Source organism: Ochlerotatus camptorhynchus, unplaced genomic scaffold (genome assembly GCF_037179485.1).
Source record: "Ochlerotatus camptorhynchus isolate MF236.1 unplaced genomic scaffold, CSIRO-AGI_Acam_v1.1 ptg000108l, whole genome shotgun sequence".
Lineage (NCBI taxonomy): Eukaryota > Metazoa > Arthropoda > Insecta > Diptera > Culicidae > Ochlerotatus > Ochlerotatus camptorhynchus.
In genome coordinates this window covers 1,661,478-1,684,970 of record NW_027040598.1, presented here as the reverse complement: position 1 = coordinate 1,684,970, position 23,493 = coordinate 1,661,478, and the positions used below count along the sequence as shown (strand labels likewise).

Below are 23,493 nucleotides of genomic sequence, written 5' to 3'. Positions count from 1 at the left end.
ACAATCGATATTTTTACATTGGTAACGATTGAGCAATATTTTGAGAAAGATCTATATAAACGATTCGCGATTAGACTTTTAGCATCTTTACAATTATTCATGAAATGGTGACGGTCGCTATCGATTTTTCATATGAATGGCTTTGAAGATCGATGTATGGAAAATTAAAGAAAATTAACGAAATGGTTGGTCGAGATCTGATCGATATAAGTGGTTTCTACTCAAATTTGGAGAGTTTAGAAATAGCGTGCATAATCGATGTTTCATTTTCATCCCGGGTATAACAGTTCACCGGAGTGTGTTTTCAGGGCTGCCCTCTTCTCAACGCAAACTGTGCTACAACGCAGAGTTGTCAAATCTGCCAAAATTGCGTTTTGGCGATTTCGCTTTTCGCCTGGCACCGCTCAAACCCGCTGGGCAGGTACTCGCGCATTTATCCATTCATACACACGGTCGCCATTACGATTTTCGTTCCTTCGAGTCGCGGATTGTTCGGTCGAGCTAAAAACCTAGCGAGCGAGTGTCGCGAGTGCTGTGTAATAAAATCAAATATCGGTACAGTAGTGGTGCAGAAAAAAAGGAATATGCATAGCAGCAGCAGAAAAAACAGTGAAACATCCAATGGTGTGCAGCAGAAGTGCAAAAGTGCAATGGAATCGCAGAAAATGCGACCCTAAATAATAATCCGCTTCGACCCGCGATGAAACCAGTGGAAAAGTGCGCTACGATGAAGCCCGGCCCCGATGGTGGCCAAATAGTGTCGGACAGAGCGCTCTCAGTGGCGAAAAACGAGTGTAGTAAATATTGTACGCAGCAGCAGCAGCTGCAAAAGAAGGAAGAAAAGTTCACTGGCAGCAATAATAATAGTGCTAGTGTTATTGGTGGTGCATCGAAGATAGAACCCTGCACGGGAACGGAAGTGGCCGTGGCAGCGGAAGCTGCTAGTCGTATTAAAACAACAAACTTATCATCGTCATCCGCCGCGGTTGGTCCGAATTTGGCCGCAATAGAAACCACAACCAAACCATCCAAGACGATGGTAGTGGTGGTGGTGGAGGAGGAGACGGCGGCATCGGCAGCGACGGCTGTGTCACAGAAGGGTGAGAAGGCGTCGAAAAATCACGTAGACACTACTACTGGCAGCAGCGCCGCGAAAACGTCGTTCTCTAAAAATAATGATAAATGCGACACACCGGCGAAGGATATCATCATGTCGTCCCGTGCTGATAATGGTAAACGGCTTATTTTTTCACCCAGCAGCAATACCTATCTTTTATTTATTATCCCCGCGCGAGTCGAACACCCAAAGTGGGGTGGGGACGGTGCCTATGACTTGGCGTAGCAATCTCCGCCGTAGGACCAATTCCTGTATTCCTACTGGCATGGTTCGAGGTTCTTTTGATCGACTGATTATAATGCCTCAGTAAGTTTTCAAGCATTTCATTTGCGGGCGCTTCAGGTTGGAATGTTTACAGTTCTGTCGGAAGAAGGTTTGGAGCGTTAATTTTGAGACATTCGACATCCTTCAAGATTCTCTTGAAAATAATTTATTCATGCAAGAATTCTAGAACATTTCTATGTGATTGTATGCAGTTCTATCATGAAGTATGATGGCTGAGATTTAATGACCGCACATATCGTAGTTCCTACTCCATGATTGACGAAGCTAGCAAAATTGCACAATAAACCAAATTACTGTAGTTTGGATTTAGCTGAACAATTCTCACTGTACAAGTTTTTGAGGCGCATTACTTTATCAATAATGGCGTCGGTCAGGTACGGCATACAAGTTTTTCGGTATTTCTGCATGTCCACGATGAATAGAAAGGAAAAAATAAGATCTAAATTCATCTTGGCTAGTAAATTTTACCGATTCACAGTTCTTTAGGAGGCTGGGTTTGAGCTCTGCTCAATAAGCAAAAACGGTCGCCACCAGGAAACCGAGCCTCTTATGATGACATGAAGCTATTCAAGTGAAATGACGTCCACGAAAGGAGTTGAATGTGTTTTTGAACCTGGATCGTGCATAAGCCATATTTTACAGAGAAACGCAAAAGCTCATAGACTCCCCTTTTATATGCATTTCCAAATTTTACTGAGCAGTACGTCTATAATGGTTTTAGAGTTAGGGAGTTAGTGATAACAATACTTTAGAAATAATGAAAATTTCCACTTAGAACATCATCTTAGAAGTTCTGTTTAGGGTATCTAGAAACAACTTCTAGGACGATGTTCAAAGTTTTTCGAGGAGATTCAATGACGGGCAAAAAGTACACGGACCTTTTGAGGCAATTCCGGAAGACATCGATGCATGTTCAGTGGGTGTTCCAGGATAGGCCGCGATGTCTTTTGAGCCAAGTTGAGAAGATTTATCCGGCGAGCTCTATATATAAGAAGTGGCTCCGATGCACTTTGCCTTCAGGGATAAATGTCCAGCATTTTAATAACAGATTCAGAAAATCTCAAATTTATTAACAAATGGAATTCGACGAAGCAAGTTCTACATACTTTGAAGAGCTGAAGTTTCTGAATTTGCAGATCTAAACTTAGTCGCGAGCATCGAAATTACGAGGCCGGTGATGCAAACAAGAATGGGTAGGCGAGAATTCATCAAGAGGGGATTTGAAGGAAGTGTAACCGTGCGCTAGAAGTGGTAGGGGCCTGTTCATAAACTACGTAGACAGTTTTTTGGGATTCTTGACCCCCCCCCTCCCCCTGCGTAGACAATCGCCCATACAAAAAATTTAAAATTCGTATGGACCGTGGATAATTGTCAACCCCCCCCCCCCCCTAAACTGTCTACGTAGTTTATGGACAGCCCCTAGGATACATACGATATTTAGACCAGAATGGGTGTGGGGTAGAACTCAAAATTTTCACTTAAAGTGAAATAACTATAGATAAATAAGGTTTGCATTGTTGTACTAATGAAACAAATACTGATTAATCCAAGTAGATTCAAACGCATATTCATACTTTCTTTCTGTCCTATACTGTTAGATTGTGCTGCATAGGCAGGCGATACCACTTGACAATATCCCATAAGCCATATAAGGTGAGGCGTGCAGCGGTTGGAATGGGTTGGGTATCATTTCGGACGGCTTGTTCGCTGGTAGTTGATCGAAAAAGACAAACATCTCATCGATAATAGCCTTTTGAACACCTGGAACTTGACGTGATCGCTCAATCAGGTTTTGATTCTCCTCGGTCACTGTTGTTGTTGTAGCACATGGTCGTAGATCTTCTGAGTAGTTCGCAACGCCATTACTTGTATCTGAAGCGAAGAGCGGTCTTAATCAGGCTTCTCTTTGTGTTGATGAAAATAGCTTGAAGATGGTATCCGTTGACTTGGTGGTGGTTGTCATCTTGGATCATCGTTACCATCCATGCATTCTGTAACACTGATATCCTGGACAGAGCTATGCAATCCAGCAAATTTCTCAACAGCACCACAAGTATCACATCCGGAAGAACTTCAGCACTAGTTTTCAGTTTCTTATGAAACTACAGTTGAAAAATCAAGCTGAACATTGTATGAGGTCCTACGCTACATTGTATCCTCTTTGAATCCCAAGGCCTTGCAAAGACATTCCAAAGTATTTTCAGCATACATATCCATTAAAGAAGCTTTTATATAGCATCTAATAGAGATCTCCAAGCGCAATCTCACGAACACTAAAATCCAACATCCATATATAAAAATTAATAAGAAAATGCCAAAAAGGTATCGAGATATCACAACTACTTTAAAAGGTAGCACGCGGTCTCACGTACGACAAACACAACAAAAAACGGTTTTGTGCTCAAGTTATTACAAAAGAGAAAGTCGACGAAGAGAATCGATCAATGTTACTTAGGACCTAATGCAATGTTCAGCTTGAAATATGTGAAATAAATCGGCTTCAACCCACCGATGATGACAAATTTCAACACAAAAATCAGGTTGCTATGTGTGTTTGATGTTGATCGACGTGAGTTACTCAGAGTTCCTCAAAATTGCTCAAAATTAATTCTGATTTTACTTAGAAATACTCAGAGATAGAGATATGCGGAGAAAATGTTTTGAGCCAAATGAACTGTCAAAATCTGAGCCAATCGAACATTCCAATTAGATTTTTTCCGGGGATTTCTTATTCTTACTAGAATAAATTTGAGGGTATTGCAATCGAACAGAAATTAAATCACCTCTATGTTTTGTGTGCTTCTCAAATTCAACTAGTTTTTGGAATCAAAAACAATATTCTAACTCTATTGATTAATTGATCTTCGTTGGTTGATGAATGGCACCAAGAAATGTGCAAAATATTGCGATGCAATCAATTATTATTTTGCATGTAAATCGAATCAAAAATACAAGTAATTTGAAATGCTAGCTTCTAGAAAGGGTTGCAAGATAATTTAGGAAAAAATCCCTGCTGCCGAATTGTATTTTGTTTTCTCCGTCTATCTCTCCCTCTGAGTATTTCTAATTTTACTCATGATCAAAAACTGTCTTGTCCCTTGGTCCTTTCTGTAGGTAAAATTTGACGAAGCGCTCAGAACATTGCTCGCAAAGAACACTTACTTTGATAAAACATGAAAATGACAGCTAATTTGAGACTTGTAGCTTCAACAGCATAGTCGCAATGGACTGTCAAAGTTAGCAAATCCCTATTGGAAAACCCTTTACTAGAAGTCCATTCTATGCGTACGAGTATTGATGGACCGAAAGTGAGGATAACAATAACAAACCAATTGTTTTGGCAGAATCGAAAGTGAGGATAATAGTACGTTCAGACTACAGAGTTATAACATGTTATAGCGCTATCTTGATGGTGGTTTCTGTGTTGCAATTATTTGACAACCGTTATAACATGATATAACTCTCCAGTCTGGACAGCGTTTAACAAACTTCGCACTTGAAATGGGATTACGCAAGTGTGCGTGTTATAAACGTCAGTCTGTCCACGTTAAATTTCAGACACTTTTCCTTCAGTGTAGTTTTTGAAATATTTCACGAACTGCTTAAACGTTTTATTTACATGACAGCTGAAGCTTTCCACTTTATTTCGTGGTAGAACATGTTAACATTCTTGTTCAGTTGAAATGACGTCGAATCAAGTGGAAGTTCGCAAACGCATTTTGTACGAACGGTAGCAAAATCCAACGTTGTCGGTACGCGATCTCGCCAAAAAGCTAAAACTGCCGAAGAGTGCCGCGTTTAGTGTCTGTCTGTCTGTCTTTTTTTTACAGTAAGGAAAGCTTCAAAAGCCCGGCCTGTCCCTGTGTTGCGTGTTTGTTCTCCTTCTGGCACAGTGTGGGACTCTTAACCACTAAAACCTTACTCGCCTCTAGCCACTGTCTGTCTGTCTGTCTGTCTGTCTGTCTGTCTGTCTGTCTGTCTGTCTGTCTGTCTGTCTGTCTGTCTGTCTGTCTGTCTGTCTGTCTGTCTGTCTGTCTGTCTGTCTGTCTGTCTGTCTGTCTGTCTGTCTGTCTGTCTGTCTGTCTGTCTGTCTGAAATACGTGCTCGAAGACTTTCAACAGCTTTCGGGTTTGGTTTTTTTATACTGCAATGAAAAGGAATGCCTTGTAGGAATTTTCTTCAAGCTAGATTAAAATTCTGCAAATAATAGTTAGAGCTTTATTAAGAATCAGTTTCTTTTGGAATTATTATCCATATTTTCTTCCTCTGGTATTGAGTTGATCGATCAACATTTAAGAGATTTTCGGCCGCTGGTAATTTCAGGATTGTACTCATATCATCATTAAATTTGCCTTATTTAATTCACTTTAAATCCTATTTCGGATTCCCTAGGAATGCTCCTTGAAAGTCCATAATCCAAATAATAGTCTCTTCAGAACTACCTTAGAATTCAGCTGTAATAATGTTTACAATGGTCTTGAAATACCTAAAATGTATAGTCAAATTCCATTGAAAAAGTCTAAGTAACAGCTATTTCAACACAAAGATCGATGAAAGAAGCTATTATCAAGTAAATGCATATTCGTAATCTGCATTAAAAATGGAATCTAAATCCAAAATTTCATCAATTTTGGTACACTGGAAGTACTCTAAATAGGTACGATTACATTTGCAAATATCAACATCTTAGTATCCCTCGTTGTTCCTTTTATGGGAGTGAGCTATCAGTTTGTTAGTTTAGTGTCAAACAGTGAAGTTATTATTTTGCTTTAAATCTTGATTTAAAAATGGGTTATGGGCTATGGTTCTATGGCTATGGGTTCGAAAAAAATATCTCTGTGCTCAGAAAACGAAGCTTTGAGAAGCTGTTCGACAGAAATCCTCAAACAAGAGTCATGATTCTGTACTACGAGTACATGACGCTGGAGGTTAACGCTTCATTACTAAATTCTAATCGTGTTTGCTTTCAAGACTTATAAATTCCTCTGTAAATTTTGATCTGACCATGATGCAAGAAATCCATGGAATACCAGATCACCATCGGTCAATGGTTGTTCCCTCGATTTTTGCAATCAAGTACCACCATGGGTCAACCATAAATACTTCCACTGGATTTGGTGTATTTAAACAATTTCATAGCGACTCCTATAAACTGCAGAAACCATGCTCCTATGCGTTGCGGAACTAGCAGCTATATTTTAGGAAGTAGAGCGAATTGCCTCACTACCCTTTGACCATTATTTCATTTTTACGAATAGTCTTAGCTCATTTGAGGCTATTCGTTCAATGAGGCCGATGAAGCACTCCCCGTATTTCCTGCCTGAAATGCGATCTAAACTGAGTGGTTTATATCCAACTGCTCCTATACTATCACCTTATTTTGGGTCCCCTCTCATTGCTCAATTCCGGGTAATGAGAAAGCGGACTCGCCGACTAAGGTGGGCGCTATGGAAGACGATATTCTCGAGCGAAAAATCGCCTTCAGCGAATTTTTCTCCATTGCTCGTCAGCAAGTCCTCATCAGTTGGCAACAAAAATGGAATGAGATTGATCTGGGAAGGGGGTTACACTCTATTCTCCCACAGGTGTCGAACAAACCATGGTTGAACATGAGCCACAACTTTATACGCGTTATGTCAAGGCTTATGTCCAATCACTGTTCGTTAGACTCGCACTTCTATCGAATTGGGCTCTCAGGCAGCAATTTATGTGCGTGTGGCAGTGGTTATCACGATATCGAGCATGTTGTTTGGTCGTGTACCTTACACCGTGTTGCCAGATCTGAGTTATCCACATCCCTCGGGGCCCGAGGAAAACAACCCGCGATACCCGTTAGAGATGTCTTGGCTAGCCGAGATTTCGAATACATGAATTTAATGTATGTGTTTCTGAAACGGATCGATTTGAGGATTTAGTAGTTAGTGTCATCTTGTGTTCTCCCAAGTTGTTAGCTTCCCAACGGTGTACTCCCATGTTCGTCTTTTCCTCCAGTATGTCACTTAGTTCGAGTAGTTAGTACATTGCTCGAAAAAACCTTGTGTTCTCAATCCCTACCCTGCCATCCGTTTGCTATAATTTGTTACCCCCAACCTCGAGATAGCCGCGAGTAATCGGCCCCCGCTTTACTAACGTTAGTTTAAAGTAATTTTGTAATCTAAACGATGAATATCGGCTGCGCAAAGCTACGGCAAGTGAGCCTGGAAAATAAACGCATTACAAAAAAAAAGAAAACGAAGCTCTTTCAGATGATATTTAAAAACCGATAAATTTTACAAAATTGAAGAATTCATTTGGCATCCTCAACATAAGTCTCTAGCCAAAATTCAGGGGAAACATGTCAGAAGGGTCTAACTCGAAACGTAAACAATGACTTGGATCGTCGATTTCTTACGAATGACAACACACCCACTCAAACTAACTAAATCATCTGACAGAAAAATGTTTGTTCTTGGAGGCGAACCAGCCCCAGGCTGAAAGCCTCCCTAATAAAGATAAATTAATTAATTAATGTTTGTTCTATGAGCTGATGTAGTCATATTCCGTGGGTGTGTGGTCATTCAAGAGAAATCGACGTTCGAGTTATACCCTTCGGACATGTTTCCCCTGAATTGTGTTCAAGTCCAAGAGGATTTTTTTAAACTAAGATCTTTGAAGTACACCATATTTGAAGCCAGCAATTTTGCAAAGTTTAAGAATGTGAAAAACTGTCCCACTCTGAGTGAACGCTCACGAATCATAAAATCGCTGATTGCGGCGCTCTGAAAGCGGAATTGTCAGGTTTTATGTGCCAAACACATACTTTCGAACCTTTTCTTGTAACTTTTTTTTTTTCTTTATTAAAGAGATTTTTAGCCATAGGCTAGTTCATCTCTTTTTTTCTTGTAACGTAGAAGTACAACATATCACTTTAACATCTAATGATTACATAATTCCAAAAACCTTTTTCCTTAGCAAGTGGGTGGAGGCAACCCTGACTTGAACCTTAAAATATGCTTATTTTTGTCTTTATTAATCGAATTCTGTTAATAGAAAAACTTCGATATTTTGAATATTCCTTCAAGCTCGGAATTCTTAACATTCCCTTTGTACGAGAAAACAAAAATCAAGTCTAAGAGCTGAAGAAATTAGCAAAGTCCCAGAGTCTTATAAGTTTGTCATGCAAAAGATCTTGACAATTTTTCTAAATGATTCCAGTGATAATCCTAAAAATTTCAAGTCAAACACTTGAGTTTTGGCGAAGACAACAAATCAAGAAGACTGGCAACTCTTCCATTTTCTCATACGAACGCTATGAGACAGGTACAATCACGTCATCTGCCGCGGAAAGGCAAATGCTTCGAACGAATTTGATAGCAAAGATTACATCCTCAGAAGAAAGGTTTGTGTATTTGCTCATTTTTATATACGTTGCTTTCACCTTCACTCAAAAGTAGCGCTATTGTATCTGTCTCTTGGATTCTGGCAAAGTTGCCAGTCTTCTTGATATGATGTCTTCGGTTTTGGTTAACTAATCAATGAGTAATGATTTTTCACACATTTCCAATTTTACCGGAAGAATCGTGTTCGGAGTGTTAAAAAGGATTACTTTTAAGGCAATACAAGGCGTCCTCAATAAGTTTAAGGAAAAGGATGTACTAATGTCCACAACAGGTACAACAAAACATCATATAGACGCCCTTATACCATAGAGGTAACTCTAAGACTAGTAGGTCCAGAAGAAACGTACTCAACTTTTTGGCTCAGCTCTGGTACTCTTTTCGGTCCCAAGCTAATCGATTCACCCCTCGAAACATAGGAAAATCCACTAACCTCTCATTTTATCTGTCAAACTTTCATAGCGAATCAAATCAAACATTGTGTAGTACTAGAATTTTGACTAGAATGGGGTACGTTAATCGTTTGCTTGGGACCAATAGGCTAGTCAAGTAGTGAACCAATTTAAAATCGTTAGTTTCGTATTGATTGTTGCTTATACGCACTAACTATTCAGGGATAGAAGGAAAAGAAGAGCCACTGCAGCCAACAGAAGCTTGAGCCGGGTACCTGGGAAACCCATTTAAACTATGGAACACAAATTAATAGTTTGATGCAATCGTGGAGTCTTTTAGAATATTTCATTTTACTATATTTAGCTATTTATATGAAACCGGGAAAACTATGATGGGCAATCGGGAAAAAAACGGGAATTCAATTTGTTGAATTCAATGGCCACCAGTGTTGGGAAAATATCAAAAAATCAAATCTCACAAACGCCCAAAATCACGCTTGATTTTCGTAGACAAAAATCAACAAGCAAACAACTGCGGTTGATTTTGCAAGCTGTGATATCGCAGCTCGGAATATCAAGCTAACAAAACTCACCAGCTGCAAATCTCAACAAACTGTGGTGAGATTGAGTTTAATGATTTTTGCTTTACACCCGAAAGCAACCGAAACTTCCATAACGGCTGGCAGCAGTCACTTCGTGTCGCCCATCGGTGAACAGTAAAAAGAGATAGCAAACTATACTTTCTTTTTCTAAGAAAACGATGTGCAACGGAATCATTTTTGTGTCGAGTCAACTCTCAGCTTGATTTTTGCATGTTGTGAATAGTCTCGCAATATCAAAGGAGCTTGTAAAATCAATATCAAGCATGATATTTTGTTCTAATATCACGCGTGATATTGCGAGCGCATGAGAGCAGAAAAATATATATTGATTTCTGATTTTGCCAACACTGATGGCCACCTTCGATGCAGCTCAATAGCATTCGGCCTAGTGGCCTTAACAATATTGGTTAACCAAAAATAATTGATACTATCTAAATAGATGGATACTAAGAAAAATCAATTTGTATCACTTTTCAAAGCTTCCCTAATGAAATTTGTATAGTTATTTTGCTTAACGACGTGTTCAGGGTATCATCCAAACCATTTGTGGAATAGTTCTATCATTTGTGTTATCGTTCGAGTATGGTATTTTGACGTAGAACTACGTCTGTAATTTATATATGGAGGTACACTTTGTGAAAACCGAAAATTGAACATGTAACAAAATTATGAAAGATTTTGAACGTTAATAACTCAGCTGCCCCTGGACCAATTTCAATAATTTTATCACCAATCGATCAGCTATATTTCTACGCATCTGTTAAATTTAAAACTTTGTCATTTTTTTTTTCAAAATGTCAGTATTGAAAATTGCTCGATTGTGCAACTGTTGCTATGATAATGAAAATCGCGAAAAGCGATTTCCCTAACACAGATTTCAAAGTTTAATTCCATCCGGTCTCACCAAACGGTTTCTATTCAATCACCGCATGGTGAGTGGTGGTGTTCTCCAGTACACAACGAAAGGCTGCCTGCAAGCAGCGAGCTGCAGCCCACATGAACACCCAGTGTTGGAAAAGTTCGCGATATTTCACGAAGTTCACCAAGGGAAAAGTTCGCGAGTCATAGTGAGTTTTCGCGAACTTTTCCATCACTGTGAGCACCCATAGAAGTAGGAAGAAGCCGCACCGCTATTGATCGGAATCAGTAGCTCTTCGTGACTCTCTGTGGGTCATCTATATCAAGCGTGTCATACTAAAGAGTATAAACAGAGAGAACCCCGCTCAAATTCCTATTCCTACACAAAACACAAGCTCCTGCTGCAGTTAACAAATAAGATTTATTATATAAGACCACGTAGTCCTACGTCACCATTGCGTACAACCCCATAGGGCTGTCCCTTGTAGTTTTTTTTATTAGGGTTAGAACTGAGTCATGGAATATTTGTATGGTCTCTAAGCCGAACGGTATTGAGCTGAATAGGTCCGAATTGTAAAGAGTGAGAGATTGAATTAAGAAATCTTTTACTTGATACTTGATATATATTTTTTACAATCACTCCGCATTTGTGGATCATTTCCAGTTGGCTTATACGCTGAAGTGAATAATTCGTGATTATTACAGTAATGACCCGATTTTGTCAACCGTATCATATTTATCTTTAAATAATTTCAAATAACCGTAATTCCAAATCTGTCTAATTCATCGCCAAGATGAATGTTTAAGGAACAGTGTGATGCAATAAGACCACTGAAACATCGCATGAGCTTCGTTGAATATTAGAAAAGATTTTCAAAAGGGGGGCTGACAAAATCGAGTCATTACTGTATGGCTAATGGATGACTGTAAAACGGATGTGTAATTGAAAAATGATTCCTGTAATTTTGCTATTGAAGCTTGTTTACCCACAAATATTACCCCAAATTTGCAATTGGTCAAGTTTATATAAAATCATTAAATACTCTCGGTTTTTGCTGAATATTATAAACCGGATATTTTTTGAAATGTAAACCGGGAATTTCAATATAAAAATTGACCAGTGAATTTTGATTTTGAAATTCCTGGTTTTTTCTCGGCACTCAAATAAAAGAGTGGATCACATATCAGGGAGGATCTGTGATCCACTCTTTTCTCTGAGTGCGTTGCTCACACAGGCTATTCTTATTTTCATTTTTCATTCTTGATAACCGTCTATTGTCCATTGCAAAGTATGGCGGCATGTGCGAAAGGAAAAGTCCGGCAGTTCTATAAAAACGCTACTGAATCATTTTTTTCGTTATTTTTTGTAATAGCAAGGCATTCAAAACTCTTCAATATGATGTTCAATTCCAACATGAAATCGGTTCTGTATCAGTGAAGAACACTCAAGAGTAAAACTGGATCACAACTGGATCTTGCATGCTGAGCTCTATCGTCGATGTCAGCAGAACCCGATATCAACAGAAATTGAAGAACGTAAGTGGAGGTTAGGTGGCCACCCTCTACGAAAGAATAGTGATAAAAAATGCTGGATTGGAATGCTACATAACATCGCAACGGAAGCCAACTCAGGGGCTTATGACTGCGAATTTATACAAAGAACGTAAAACAGTTGACAGTTCAACGCGGTTCTATATCCATGTTAGTTCTATGCACCACTGTGGGTTCTCTGTGTAATCCTGGTGTCAACCATCGACCAGCAACAACAACAACAACAAAAACAAAGTGTCACCGAATCTCCCCCTCTGTAATTTATACCACTTATGAGTTGGTTCCAATGACCCCGTCTCCGATCCCATTGCAGAGATTTACATTCGGTTAACGGTATCCCACATCTAATTCTAGAATGCTGCACCCCATCCAAAACAAAGATATCGACACCGAGTCAAGTCAGTGTCAGAACAAGCGATGCTCGATGCGGCGTACATACCTAAATACAACTGCAGCAGCAGCAGCAGCAGCGGAAGGGCGCGCAAGACAGTGTGTAAAATTTTCCATCATGACTCAAGCCGCCTCCACCCGCGCACCGCGAGCACGAATTACCTCCATCCACCATCAACCCACCTACTCCCAACATCTAGTATACGTGCAAAGCCTCTCGACGAGCCTTCCCCCGTCAGCTTTGACTGACTAACTAACTGACTGACTGGCATAGAATGGATCCATACAACGTGGATACAACACAACCAATGGCTCTATATCTATACTTATGGGTAGGTAGTTGAGTTGAGTCCGGATAGTGTGTATGGTTTTCTGTTTGATACAGTTTTGCACCAGCTCTCTCCACGCCTCATTCACACACCGCTCCAGACGTCATCATGTGCGTCTTTGCTGGCCCGCTTTCGTCGTCGTCGTCGTCGTCGTCGATGTGATGCGTATTTTCTGTACGTTCATTACACGGGATTCTAGGACGACATTTGGCATTTTTGTTAAGTAGGTAAACTTTACCGTTTTTTTTTTGCAATATTATTTATTTCTTGAGCGACGTGGAATGTCCGTTCTAGTAACTGACGAGATTAGTTTCTGCAGATGATTTATAGTCGGTTTGTTTTTTTCTAGCAGGACGCTGTCGTCGTTTGCCCTGCAGGACTTACTTTTATGATTCATTAGCTACTTCAGTTGCGACGGTCTATCTCTTGAAATCGACTACAGGGCGCTGCGATTAGAACGGGATTCTCAGTGTTTGACAGAAGCGTGCATTTGGTGCGGGTGACAAGGGGTGGCAAACTCGCTCTAGATTATTCTTAGACTCTGTAAAAAGCACATGTATCAATTTATGGTGCTCCTAAGTAGAGCCAGGATGGCCACTGTCCTAGTCCCGGGAAATACATTTATAAATCTCGTAATTCCGTGCTTCCCGAGATTTTTATTTTGAGTCACTGTTTAGGTTCTACAAAGGGTAGTTAATTTTATTTTTGAAATATTCCTCAATCAATTTCAATTGAACATACAAGTACGAGGATAATTCTAAAGGCATCTCGAAAAAAGTTGTTAAGAGAATATTTTAAGAAATATTCAGAGGAGACCTCCAAGATTATCCTAAAGAAAACATTAAAACAATTGCATGGCAATTCTGCAGAATTCACGTGAATTGAGATAAAATGGAAAGGAGCTTCAGTGAATTTTTAGAGGAAAAGAACCAGAATTTATCCACTTATGGTGAGATGTGACCCTTCTTACGTAATAATTTCATGTATCGTATGATGGGTTTTGGCCCACGAAAAGAACTGTAAACTACCCAAGGTGCACCTGGAACATATCCAGATGTGTCTAATGTGATCCTGGTTACTTCATATAACCATCATTGCACTTGTTTTTGAATCCTCATGAGATTTCAGGTCTCGCATTGGTTTGGTCGGGACCTCCCTTAGCTCAGTCGGTAAAGGCACAGCTACAAAGCAAGCCATGCTGGAGGTGACTTGGTTCGATTCCCGGTCCGGTCTAGGAATTTTTCGGATTGGAAAATTTCTCGACGTCCCTGGGCATAGAGTATAATTGTTCTTGCCACACAATTATACTAATGCAAAAATGGTACAGGCATCAAAAGCTCTAAATTAATAACTGTGGAATTGCACCTAGAACACTAAGTTGAGAGCACGCAATAAGCTAATATGCCATACGCAATAAGCTTGAAATGCGAGGAAGAATAAGAAGATTGGTTTGGTCCAAGTCATAAAATGGCCACTTCCTCTGGGGTTAGCCAGAACATGTTCGGATCTGGACAAAACAAGTAAATTTAACGATTTTTTTTTTCACGTCTAACACGTAAATATGGTGGATACCCAAGTGACTTAGAGACTCGCATAAAATTCAAACAAAAATAAATCAAAATCAAAATCAAAAGGCCTTAAATGCTTGACTCTGGCGACCATCTTGAAAATAAATAAATTAAAACCACCATGATGCAGTGACGTCGCGTAACCTAACTTTTTACCAGTGCACCAACTTTGAAAACGTGAAACCCCCGGTAATCTGACCGTTTTTAATTTGAACCCCGCAATTAGCACGCCGTGCAAACTGAAACTGGTGCAAACGTCAATTAGGTCATGGAACGGAGTAAAGCGAAATGGAATATTGTGAAACGGATAGCAGAAACAGAAACAAAACAGCAAATAAGGTTACCAGAAAAACGATTTTCTTATGCTCATAGGGTTACTATAAGTTCAAACTAAAAATGAACCCCGATAATCTGAATGAACTGTCGTTCATATTAGCAGTGGTCCACGGTATCTAGCAATATTTACGTTCAGATCGATTGCAAAATGCACAGAATCCTCTAATTTTACTGATATTTATCAATTGCCAGCAATATTTTGAGATTTGTTATGGTTAAGGCGATGCCACTGGGGAAAGAAGTTTTAAATTGCTTCGTTTTTCGAATTAAGTTTATTTAATAAATTTGAGCTATTTATGGGTGATAAAAAGTTTAAATCGACCAATGCAAACCAACAAAATGAAAAGGTAGGGGAAATTCTCCTCTACCCGATTGTATTTTAGGTTTGCTAATGTAGGTTTCGGTTCGCGAAAAAATGGCCTTACAAGGTTTGTTTACAAAATGGAGTTGAGGCCACTTTCAGCGAATATTTAAAAAAAAAATGAACATGTAGTATAATACGTCTGCTACAAATGGCTGCGAGAGGCCAAGTAGTTTAGGCTTATTTTGCAATAAAATTGAGTGTGAATTTATTACGAGATTGATCATCTTTGCTTTGTGAATTTTTATCGTCTTTCTATATCTACATGGTGTCTACTCATTTTTCAAAATAAAATTACCTGAGTTTTCCAGGTTCTTTTTTTTCAAAACTTTAACTTTAATAAAAAAAGTTTTTTTAAATGCCTTAAACAAATCGCTTTTTTGTAGCACTTAACCCAAACGTTTTTATGACATGGCAATCAGTTTTAAAGAAACAGCTTTATAATCAAATCCATTGAATGTTGAAATTCAACACTTACTTAATTTCTCACTTTAATAAAGTTACTTAATTTGAGTAAGTCCAAATGTAAAAATATTCAATTCTTAAAGTCTCGTATTCCATGTACAAGTTCAAGATATTGAAAATTTGCAAAGTGCCAGAATTAGGGAATAAAATAATTGATTTATTTCTAGTTCGTAATTTACTTTATGAAAGATTAGAGATCTTCATTGCATGTAACTGTGCTCACCGATTACCTGTCGATCTGCCAAATTTGGAAAGACGTCTGCATTGAATTGTCTCATATAATAATATTCCGCCCACTATATCACAAGAAATTACGAGTAGCTGAGTGGAATGGAGATTAGTTAAGCATTGGGTACAGGACCAAGTCTCCCCTGGGTGGTGCCAGACGATGAGCGCAATAGAATCATCAAGTTGCCATAAGGCACGGAATGAGACTATTGCATGGCTGGGTAGTCAAAGTCTTCAATTCGTTAGTCATTTCAGGTGGATTAGAGCAGGTTTAAGGTGGGCGTTGGCCAGATTTGGATTTTTCAGATGTAATCCTGGATAGGACCCTGTCATTGAACGTCGCGTGAAAGTGGAGCTTAATGAAGGCCTAAGTACTTTTTCGTAGTTTTTAGTTTTCGGATTTGAAAGATCGTCGGTTACAGTGACCTGCTTACTGAGCAGAAAAACGCGGTCCCAGGTCCTTACATATCAAAGAGATTTATGGTAAAATCGCTTGTGTATCGTGTATTTTGCGAAACTCGTTTGTTGTCGTTGGTTCCGGTTTTGAATGGATACACAAATTTGAGCAACGGTATTATGTGATATGAGGGGCTCGGTGGCCTTAGAGCAACCGTTTTTGCCTACTGAGCAGAACATCATGAGTCTAATCTCAGGCCCATCCACATTCAAGATTCGTCAATCGTTTTATTTGTTAACATGACTACATGGTAATAACAGCAACTCGATGATTAAAAAGGAGCTCGTCTGCCTAGTGGCAAACGTTTTTGCTTACTGAGCAAAAGACCGTGGGTTTAGTCCCAAGCTCCTTCGCGTTATATGATCGTTAGGACATCAATTCAGCTTATCGTTTACCAAAACGAACCCTGCTGCAAACCCAACCCTCTTATCCAACATCCCAGTGATTCCTCGTGGAAGTGCAGAGGTGTTCTCGGCTTCCATCAAAGCGAGTGTCATGTCAACACAATCCTTCCCATTCCTTTCTTGACCTGTGTTCGGGCGCGGCCGGCGCTGGTATTGCCTAATTTAAGATCACCAGTTTTTACACATTGAGGATGATTGCTAGTCCCAAGCATCGTCTATTGGTTCTCTGTGTAATTACAGCTGATCTGGCAATAACAGAGTAGCAACCGTGGGCGGTCAATCAAGCTCAAGCTCAAGCTCAAAAGCAATTACGCCCTAATCTCGAAGTTCTCCGGAAGTGTCGTTCATATTAGCGGAGGTCCACGGTATCTAGCAATATTTACGTTCAAATCGATTGCAAAATGCACAGAATCCTCTAGTTCCAATGGCGTCGCGTAACCTCACTTTTTACCAGATTTAATGCCATATTCATACACGAATCGGTTGAAAAATACATTTTATCTTCTAGTTTACTTCATATCTATCCATTGCCAGCAATATTTTGATAATTGTTTATGTTTTGAGAGCTGGTGCACAGGTAGATTGAGGTTAAGGAAACGTCGCTGAGTTTTACTGATATTTATCAATTGCCAGCAATATTTTTGAGATTTGTTATGGTTAAGGCGACGCCACAGGGGAGAGAAGTTTTAAATAGCATTGTTTTTCGAAGAGAGGCCAAGTATTTTAGGCTTATTTTGCATTACATTTTTCAAGTAGATTTCATAATTGAACAATAAAGCATGCCTGAGATACGTGGGGTGCGTCCATAAACCACGTAGTTACCCGCATAACAAATGGCGTAACCATCAAATCCCACTCAATCGGGCAAACCAGGAGAACTGAGAAATAACCGGGAATCGAAACGAATCGGGAAATAACCGGTTATTTGAATGCAATCTCAAAATATGTTTGTATATATGTTTATATTGTTTTTTTTTTTATATATATATTAGGGTAGAGAACTACTTCAGCCTTATCACCCATTTTCGGCCTATCGAGCAGAAAACTTTAAATAAATCCATGATTTCAGAGTTAACAAGTCAATTATGCGTTTGGTATGATACTTTAGTTAATAAGAACGAAGTCAATGAGAATGCGTGATATGAAGGTTTGCACCCATTATTCCCAAAAACAAAAGAAGTGCTCCGACCGAATCCATTTTTATCTTCATTCGATAGGCCGAAGTGAATTCATTGGCGTTTCAATGCGTTAGGCCCAGTTTAGAATCCGTAGGCCGAGTTTGGCGTCAAGAAGCAGTGTTACACTTTTGACAATATCTCAACGATTGGTTTCTCTTTATCAAATCTTACCTTACAAATCTTAAATCTTATCAAATCTTATAACACATTCCGTTTGGTGCTAAACTGCGCTAGATTAAGAAAGACTAAGTGCGGGTTGTGCTCAATAGGCCGGAAATGGGGTTGTTTACTCTACTTTTCCGCGGGAACACATTTGAACGTGCTTCTCGCCACTTGACGAGGCTGCTTGCAACGGGTTTCGAATTCTTACGTGATTTCATAGATTTAAGCAAATGTCACAATCTAGCCCGGACATTTGATTATTTCCAACACCAACGAAAAAATGGCTTTGATCTATTATTGGACTAAGCTTCTCATTATTGGCTTTGGTACCTGCACCATGTCTGGATGTGAACAATGTAGTCCTGGTAACTCAATATGACTTCCATTAATCTTGTGCTAGAATTCTCATGTAATTTATTATGTCGCCTCTTGGCTCTGATCAGTTCTGGTCGTATCTCCTGAACTAGTTGAAAGATTTCAAAGTTCTGGTAAATGGTAAAAAATATCAGTAATTTTGCCCTTTTGGTATATAATGTTGTCCAGTGGTTGACGAGCAACACGTCTTGCAAAATTTATAAGTGTCGACGTATCAAAATTATACCGGTGGTGCATCAAAAATTAACACGGTGACGCGCAAACTCTAAATGAGAAAACATCAAGTAAAATCTGCTTTCAAAATAGTTCTGAGGAATATTAGATATCATGAGAAGCCTAAGATAGTTTTGAGTATAAATTCATGAAAACCCTAAATTGAACTCAAAGTAAATTTTAATGATAACTCATTCGAATTTCTGTGGAGAAGAACTCCTGTGAACTTCAGAGGAAAATTTCAAGCGCATTCGTAGGATAATTTCATAACGTTTGTTTGAGAAAACGAATCCGAAACACATAAAGAAGGATTACAATTAAATCTGAGAATAATCCCAGGAGATCTTCAAAGGAATTAGGAAAATAATTCCAGGGGAGTATGCCACACAAATTATGAGCAAAAATCTTAAGAATTTGTGAGGAGAAATGCAAATTATTTTTTAGAAGACTTAAGAAGAAACTAGTTTTTTTTTTGTAGTTTTAACACTAGCCTGATACTCACGATACTTCTCGTCATATTTATAAATTTCCCTGCACTTTATCGGACTTCCCAAAGTTTCCTTAATTTTCCGTACGATAATGGATCCTCTCTTAAGTTTTAACAATTCCCTCAAGTTCTCGCAACTTATTTAAAATGTATGCAATTTTTCTAATGTTAACGGAACTGCTCTGTGGTTCTCTGCTTTATCCTGAAGTTATCAAAACCCCTCCAAAGTGTTTGCAGTTCTCATGAAGCGTGTTGTGCTGCCCTGAATTTGATTGAACTGTCCTAAAAATGTTTAAGCTTCCGTGAACTTCTGAACTTATGTGAAGACCTCCATAATTTTCCTAACATCTCTGAAGTCCTGAACGTCTTCAAATTTCCCGCTTATTTTCTGAAACTAATAGAACTGAACTCCTCCCGATATGACCCCTATTTTTGGAGCTAACTAAACTTCTTTGAAATGCTCCCCCATTTTACGAAAGTTCCAGAAGTTCTCGGATCTTCCCTTAAATTCCATAGACTTTTATAAAACACTCGGAATGTTTCAAAAAATCTCTGCACTTCTGGTACTTCTTTAAGCTCCTTCAATCGACACTAATTAACTTCCTCAAAGGCTTCCCTGAATTTTTAAGTATTTTTTATAAGAACCCGCAATTTTACTTTTTTTTTTTTTTTTTTCCTTTGGTTTGTTTTTTTCGTTGATCTTGTTTTCCGTGCTGAGCACCAATGCTACCGACGTTCCAGGAAGGCAGCTTCCACACCTGGACCCTACCTATCGACCCATCAACTCATGAACCGGGGACCAACGGCTTTACTTCCCATCCGAAGGAAGGCGTGATCAGAGATGCTATGCCTCAGAACATCCCGGCGGCGCCGACTGGGATTGAACCCAGGCCTGCTGGGGTGAGAGGTAATCACGCTTACCACTACACCACCGGCGCCGTTAACCCGCAATTTTACTGAAATTAATAGATTTGCCTTGATTTTTCCACAATTTCTATTGATTTGTTAACCGCCGATCTTGTTTTCTGTACAGTATTAATGCTACCGACACCAGGGAGGCAGCTCCCATACCTGGACCCAACCTATCGACCCATCAATTCATGGACCGGGGACCAACGGCTTTACTTCCCAAAGGAATGCGTGATCAGAGATTTTATGCCTCAGAAAATCGTGGCGGTGCCGACTGGGATTGAACCCAGGCCTTTTGGGGTTTGAGGCAATCACGCTTACCACTACAATACCGGCGCCGCTTCCACAATTCCTTAAGTTTCATAAACTTTATAAGCGCTCACGAAACTTTGCCTTAAATCACTAATTTTCCCAAAAAGTAGACAAACTTCTGGCCGGTCGCTTGAACTCTTTCAATTACGTTGAATGTTGCTCCAGTCGACAGCATCGCCTTATCTGGGAACATTCCTGAAGTTTTCTATGCTTTCCTGACGTTCTCTAAATTTGCTTAAGGGGGTATTCCCGATCTTTTTTTTCAAAAAATCAAATTTTTTTTTCACGTTTTTTTGTACTTTAGACTATATACTTTCATCCCCCCAAGCCGTTTTCCGATCAGCGAATTCGGTGTTCAGGCATAGCTGACTAATGGTAAGAACCCCCAAATGGTTTTAACTAAAGTCAAAACTTTAAACGCGTTTTTCTCGAAACCACATTTTTTTTATCGGGCGAAGATTTTTCTCAGAAACTATAAGAGATATTGACTTGAATCTTTGCGAATTTTGTTCCTTATTAAATTCTTTGGAGCTTCTCCCACTTTCAGCCAAAAATATTAACATTTAACATTGTTTGAAGCACCTTAAAGCTGCAAAAAAGCGGGCTAAAAATCGCCTGTTTTTTCATATGGCCGCCATTTTGTTAATTTGCTAGATTTTTTGCTGCCAACGGGAGAAGCTCCAGAGAATCTTATGCAGATTATTAATTTCATCACGAAATCTGTTTCAGATGAAGCCGTTCCAGAGAAAAGTCTTCGCCCGTCCAGGCGTTTGCGGCGAACAGGGGTCTGTTTGCCGCCATTTTGTGACGTCAATAATGTCTTTTTTTATGTCGAAAAAATTTTATTTGTAAACTTTAATGTTCAATAAACAAGAATCCCAAAGAGTTAGGCGCATTACTATTCATTTTCCTTGAAAAAAAATAATTGAAAAACAGGCCGAAAAAAGGCAAAAGATTGGGAATACCCCCTTAATGTTCCGGCAAATTTTCTAATATATATTCATAATTCCTTGGCGCTTCTGAAGTTTTCGGATCATAAAACTCCTCGTAAGCCACCGCGAATTTCCTTAAGTTAATGGGATTGTTCTGAAGTTATCTGATCGCCCAGAAAGTACTCGGTTAATGGTAATGGTTTGTATAATAAACAAGAATTCTTGACTCTTTAAAGTGAATTCGATTGAGCCTTATCAAATAATAAAAAAAAACTTAGTTTAATATTCGCAGTTAATTGAAGCTCTTGAAATTTCCATGATATATCACTCTTAAAATAATTTCACATTTTCCAGATGTTCATATAATGATATTGTTTTCAAATAAGCCCAGAACAAATTTTCAAGTTTTTCTATTTTCATTCGAAAGTTTATCTAAAAAAAGTACTGTTTTATGAACAAACGTCCAAAAGTAACATGGGACTGATATGCGTAGAACGGCAGTACAGCTATTAGAAAAAAAGTAAGGCTTCTGAGGTTAACTTAGTTGTCATTCCCTCTCTCTTTCTCTTTGCATAACCCAAGTCCCTTTTACAGGGCTGGTAGCGAGTCACTATTTAGTGACTTGGTCACTTTTTTCAAGTCAGTCACTAAAAAGTCTCTTTTTTTTAAGGCCAAGTCACTAAAGTCACTTTTTCTTGTGTCACTGTTTTCAACTTTTTTAGCGTGAATTTATTTTAAGATTGATTATTCTTTGCGTTGTGACGTTTAATCGTCTTTCTCTATATACAGGATGTCTACTAGTTTTCCTGGATAAAATTACCTGAGTTTTCCAAGTAAGTAAGTCCAAGATCTAAAAATTTTCAATGTCTTGAAGTTTCGTATTCCATGTACAAGTTCAAGATAATGAAAATATTCAAAGTGCCAGAATTAAGTAAACAAATAAATGATTTATTTCAAGTTCGTAATTAACTTTATGAAAGATTAGAGACCTTCAATGCAGTCCCATTAACTTTACAACAATTGTAGGAACTTTGGAGAAGTTCTGAGGAATGAAAGGAAAGGCTGAGAATTTCAGTGAAGCTCTATAAACAAACTGCAGAAACCTAAGGGAAGTTAAGACGCTGAAAATATGGAACACTTACTGGAAGCTGTCAGAACCTCAAAGCGGTTCTTTTAGCATCCGAGACTTTTCAGGAACTTTTATGAAGTTCCTCCAAGCACCTCAAGCTTGAGAAATTTAGAAAATTTGAAGGGTATTTAAATTTTTTTAGAAGTTCTAAGCACCTCAGAAAAGCTAGATCGATTAAAAATCTATAATCGTAAATTTAGATAAATTCAAGATAATTCCATGCTGTGCTGAAAACAAATCGTGAACCCTTAAGATGTTCCGTGAATTACAGAGAAAAAAGAGACCTTCAGTGAATTTATGAAAACTTCAGAAATATTTCAGAAACTTCAGATAAGTCCAAAGAATTTCAGGGAAATTTAAAGGTGTTTACGAGAATTCTATTTATTTCCCAGCAAAACCGAGGTCTTCAATAGAACGAATGGAAGCTTCGAAAACAACAAGACAGGCCAGAGAATCAAAGGGCAGTTCATATAATTTCAAGGAAATATTAGAAACCATATAGAAGTTTCGAGAAACTCAGTGAATTTCCAAAACCTTCAGCAAAGCTCCGAGAGAATTACTGGAAATTTTATGAACATCCGGAAAACATGAGAGTATTTTAAGGGTGTTATATCATGGAGATTTCAAGAACTTTAAAAAATGCGAATCCTTAGCTAAGTTGATTAGAGAACATTAACGCAACATTAGCAAGCAGCGATATCTTCAAGAAATTCAAGAGAACTAAATGTAGATATTTTCAGATAGTTTAATGATATTCAGCGAAGTTCCGAGTACTTCGAGGACGATCAGATAGCTTCAGAATAATCCCATTAACTTAAGCAAATTTGCAGCGACTTACAAGGAGTTCCGTGGAATTATAGGGTATTCCAAGAATTCTATGATTGATCCTAAAATGTGAGAAACGTCAGGGAATTATGAATATATATCAAAAAATTTGCTGGTTTATTAAACAAATTTAGAGAACTTCAGGTAAGCATAGATAAGTTCAGGGAAAAGCGAGTGTTAATAATGGTTATAATACTTAAGGAACATTTTCGAAACTTCAAGGCAAATTAATTGATTTCAGTAAAGTTGCGG

At 38.7% G+C, this 23,493-nt stretch overlaps 1 protein-coding gene across 1 annotated transcript in view; it reads left to right on the top strand.

Moving 5' to 3' along the window:
• Positions 1–455: 455 nt before the first annotated feature.
• Positions 456–23,493, top strand: part of LOC135699415 (uncharacterized) — a 50,436-nt gene continuing 27,398 nt past the window's right edge. The window contains exon 1 of the mRNA XM_065219676.1: positions 456–1,232. Within this exon, the coding sequence (XP_065075748.1) occupies positions 701–1,232 (532 nt within the window). The 5' untranslated portion in view covers positions 456–700. The remainder of the gene's footprint in view (positions 1,233–23,493) is intronic.